We start from the raw sequence: 3,712 nt of genomic DNA on the forward strand, positions 1-3,712 counted from the left end.
ACTCCTTTATCGCTTCTATTTCTTTTCATACAGTTGTATTAGATACGGATTTAGCAAAATTGTATTATGACTTATAGATGCTCATGACTAGTGACACCCTGGTTAGGGCTGTGTATGGGTGTTCTTCCGCGTATTTATGCTATTATCGGTTATTTCAGATTTATTCTAATTATGTTTAGATTGTTCTTAAATGTTTATCTGATAATAATTGGAAAATGGAAAGTGTCGGCTGGCCTTGTCTTCACGAGGGGCATCATCACGACCGGGTTCGGGGTTAGGGTCGTGACACCGACCCTCTTAATATTCAGTGGATCGTCGAAGAGATACCACAACAAAAAGAAGGATCACTGCAACAAAAATCTTCTTTCTTTCTATACATTTAACCCTTTTTTTAATCGTTCGGTAAATATTGACATTTTTTTTATCTTTGCAGAGTATATTAGTCTTGGAGAGTTATCAATTCCGGCAGAAGACCTTTATGATATTGACCAACATCGTAGACGCTATGGATTTCTACTTTGGTAATATGCTAGAAAGAAGCAGGAGAATGGGGCAATTAGTGAAAGTGAGGTGACAGGCAAATTGGCAAGGAGAAAAGGTGCACCAGCTTTGAATGAGAAAACACGAGTCAAGAGGAAGAAGAAGTAGTTGTAATATTTTGTATGGAACATGTAGTACAATTTTAGTTGATGCTAGTTTCGAAGAAAGATGGTAGACAAGTTTTTGAACAATATTGTTGTGTTTTAATTATAGCAGACTTGCGCTACAATTATAGTAGCCTTTATTTATTTTTCTTATCTAGTATAGTAGTTCAAATGTAAACATTCTGTTGGTTTTATATTCATTTGTTGAATCTTTACAGTACTTGATCTTTATTATTTTAGCATATAAATCCTTTCCAACTGAATTTTTATATAGTTATGCTGTCAACGCAAAAAGATGTAGTTATTTTGTTGTTTTTCTATAGATAAAGTGTAAAAATCAGTAACTAAACATTTTGTTGCTTTTACATTCAATTTGTTGAATGTAAACAGTACCTGATCTACATTATTTTTAGCATATAACTTCTTCTTAGCTGAATTATAATCTAGTTATTATGTCAGCTCTAGCTATTGTAGTTTTTTTTGTAGTTGACTTTGTAGATAATTTGTAGAAAATATTTAACAAAGTATTTTGTTGCTTTTATATTCATTTGTTTAATGTAAACAATACTTGATCTACAATATTGTAGTATATAGCTCCTTTCCTACTGATTTATAATGTAGGTACTTTGTAAATTCCAGTTAATGTAATTTTTTTGTAGTTGTATTGTAGATAAATTGCAAAAAAACATTAACAACTATGTAAAGGATGCCAGAGATAGTAAAAAAGTGGTAGATTATATATATAGAAACTATTCATAAATAAATCACTCTATGAAAGTATTATCTCAATACAGAAAAATCCTATCTAACTACATTATGATCTTAAAAAACCTCAACAATTACACATCAAATTCTTTTATCCTCAACTCACCAACAATTTTTATGAAATATTATGTTAACTATATAAAATTTATTTCTTTTTGGGGGCATTCTTGCAAGATCTTTTGTTATGCCCTTCTCCTCCGCAGTTGCCACATGAAACCTTGTACTTCTTTGAATTTATTTCATCATATGTTTTGTATCTTTCTTTTTGAGGTCTTCCTGGCTGCCTTTTCCCTCGTGTAGGTGGATTTACTACTTCTTCAGATATATATTATGGCACATTCCATTTGCTTTCATCAGGCAGAGGATTTACTGGTATTTCATAAATACGCAAGAGGTTCTCCATTGTGTAATAAGGAGAACAATATTGTTCAAAAGACTCATCTCTTTGTCTTAAAGCAGCCAAAGCATGTGGACAAGGAAGTTCATCAAGCTGGAATTGCCCACAAATACATCTCTTGTTTTCAAGACAAACAATATAGCTCCTCACACCATCTAGTACTGTATGGATATAGTCTGTTGCAGCCCTCACCTACAATTACATTACAAACAAAAAACAATTCATATACGGTTAAATACAAAATATCTACAAAATATCTACATTGTACTGTATAAATTAATTTGATGCAATAAAAGATCAGATCTTACTCTAAGCTTGTGCGACAATGTTCTGTTGTCATCCAACTCTTTGTTGAATTTAAACCCAAGGTATGTGAATGTACCCATTGCTTTCAATAACCTTTCCTTTGTCCAACGTTCAAGAAGAGTCCTCATATACTCTAATAGTTCTACTATCGATAGCTCTCTTGCATATTTTGTTACAGCATTCAACGACTCTGCAATGTTTGATGTCATAGTCCAAGTTCTATTCACCGTAGCATGCACTCGAGACCATCTATGATAGCTAATATAGTATAAGTATGCTTTAAAACGCGGGTAAATCTCTTCAATCTTTGACATCCTTTCATTAAATTCATCAAGCATGTATGATTGTACCGTGGAAAATTACAATTCGCTTAACTTTAGATGTCCCTTCTTGAACTTTGCCCTTATATTTGTCCAAATATGCCACATGCAAGAAATGTGGCATGCTAGGATAAACAATAGATGTTTCCTTCAAGATACTCTCGCTCCGATCCGAAACAACACACATATTTGGTCTTTCACCATATGTGTGTTTGAATTGCTCAAAAAAACCCCTTCTATGATGCATCATTTTCTGAATCAACAACAACATATGCCAATGGTCATACGGTACCTACATTATGAGGCAAAAAACAATTAATTGGCTGCAGGAAAAATGCAGAAGAAGACATATACATACAAACTACAACTTTTCTGCAATATATCTACAATAAATCAACAAGTACTACAAAAAATAGATAAGCTACAAAATTTCTACAATAAAACTTCAATACCTGTTGCATCCGTTGTACTAGCTGTTAGCATTATTCCCTTGTATGTTGACTTTAAGAAGGTCCCATCAACTACTACAACTGGCCTACAATATTCCCAACCACTGATTGATGTACAAATCGCAACAAATACATACGAGAAGCAGTCATCGTCCGTCTTCTTCAATTTAACTACAGACCCCAGATAAGTATTCTACAGAATATACAAATAACTAGGCAATTTGTTGTAGGAGTCAGCAGGATGACCTCTCAAAAACTGTAAAACCTTTTCCTTTGCTCTCCAAACTTACATGTAGGTTAGATTCACACCGTGTTCAGACAACATGTCAGTTTGTATGTCTTTTGGTGTGTAAATTGTCTTAGGATCAGAATATTTTGGAATAACCATACTACCAACTACCATGGCAGTAGGTTTGCATTATATGAATGTATTGTCCATTAAAGAGCATGTGTGTTGGTTGTTGAAATTTCTGACCTTGAACATTGCAGAATAATTTATGCTAGTTGCCTTGAAGTGTCATGTACAGTTTTTACCAACACATAATAGCTAGTAACTACAAAATAAATACAATTTAAACACTGGTTTAAAATGTAAATTTAAAAAAAGAGAGATTATTTTAGCTTAAACGATCACATTATACAATTTATATACAACATAATTACAATTCATCTACAATACTGATAAACATTATCACAAGGAAAAACTGAAGAAGTAAAAAATTACAAATAAACTACAAAATTAAAAAAATAATGGTCTTTGACCATTCATATATTCATATCTTCTAGTACTAGATCTTTTAACCCTGAATTGGAACTTGTGCAATACAGAAT

At 32.5% G+C, this 3,712-nt stretch overlaps 1 protein-coding gene across 1 annotated transcript; it reads right to left on the reverse strand.

The window, feature by feature from the left end:
• Positions 1-1,737: 1,737 nt before the first annotated feature.
• On the reverse strand, positions 1,738-2,450 carry LOC138887429 (uncharacterized). Its single transcript, XM_070169184.1, has 2 exons — positions 2,115-2,450; positions 1,738-1,998 (listed from the first exon to the last, which is right to left on the reverse strand). The coding sequence occupies exons 1-2, from the start codon at positions 2,448-2,450 to the stop codon at positions 1,738-1,740; spliced, it is 597 nt and encodes a 198-aa protein (XP_070025285.1).
• Between the last annotated feature and the right edge of the window lie 1,262 nt (positions 2,451-3,712).

Source organism: Nicotiana sylvestris, chromosome 3, assembly GCF_000393655.2.
Source record: "Nicotiana sylvestris chromosome 3, ASM39365v2, whole genome shotgun sequence".
NCBI lineage: Eukaryota > Viridiplantae > Streptophyta > Magnoliopsida > Solanales > Solanaceae > Nicotiana > Nicotiana sylvestris.

Coding starts and splice junctions, on each gene's coding strand:
- LOC138887429 (XM_070169184.1), bottom strand. CDS start 2,450: ATGCTTGATGAATTTAATGAAAGGATGTCAAAGATTGAAGAGATTTAC. Junction 1,999..2,114: donor CATTGTCGCACAAGCTTAGA/GTAAGATCTGAT, acceptor ATGTAATTGTAG/GTGAGGGCTGCAACAGACTA.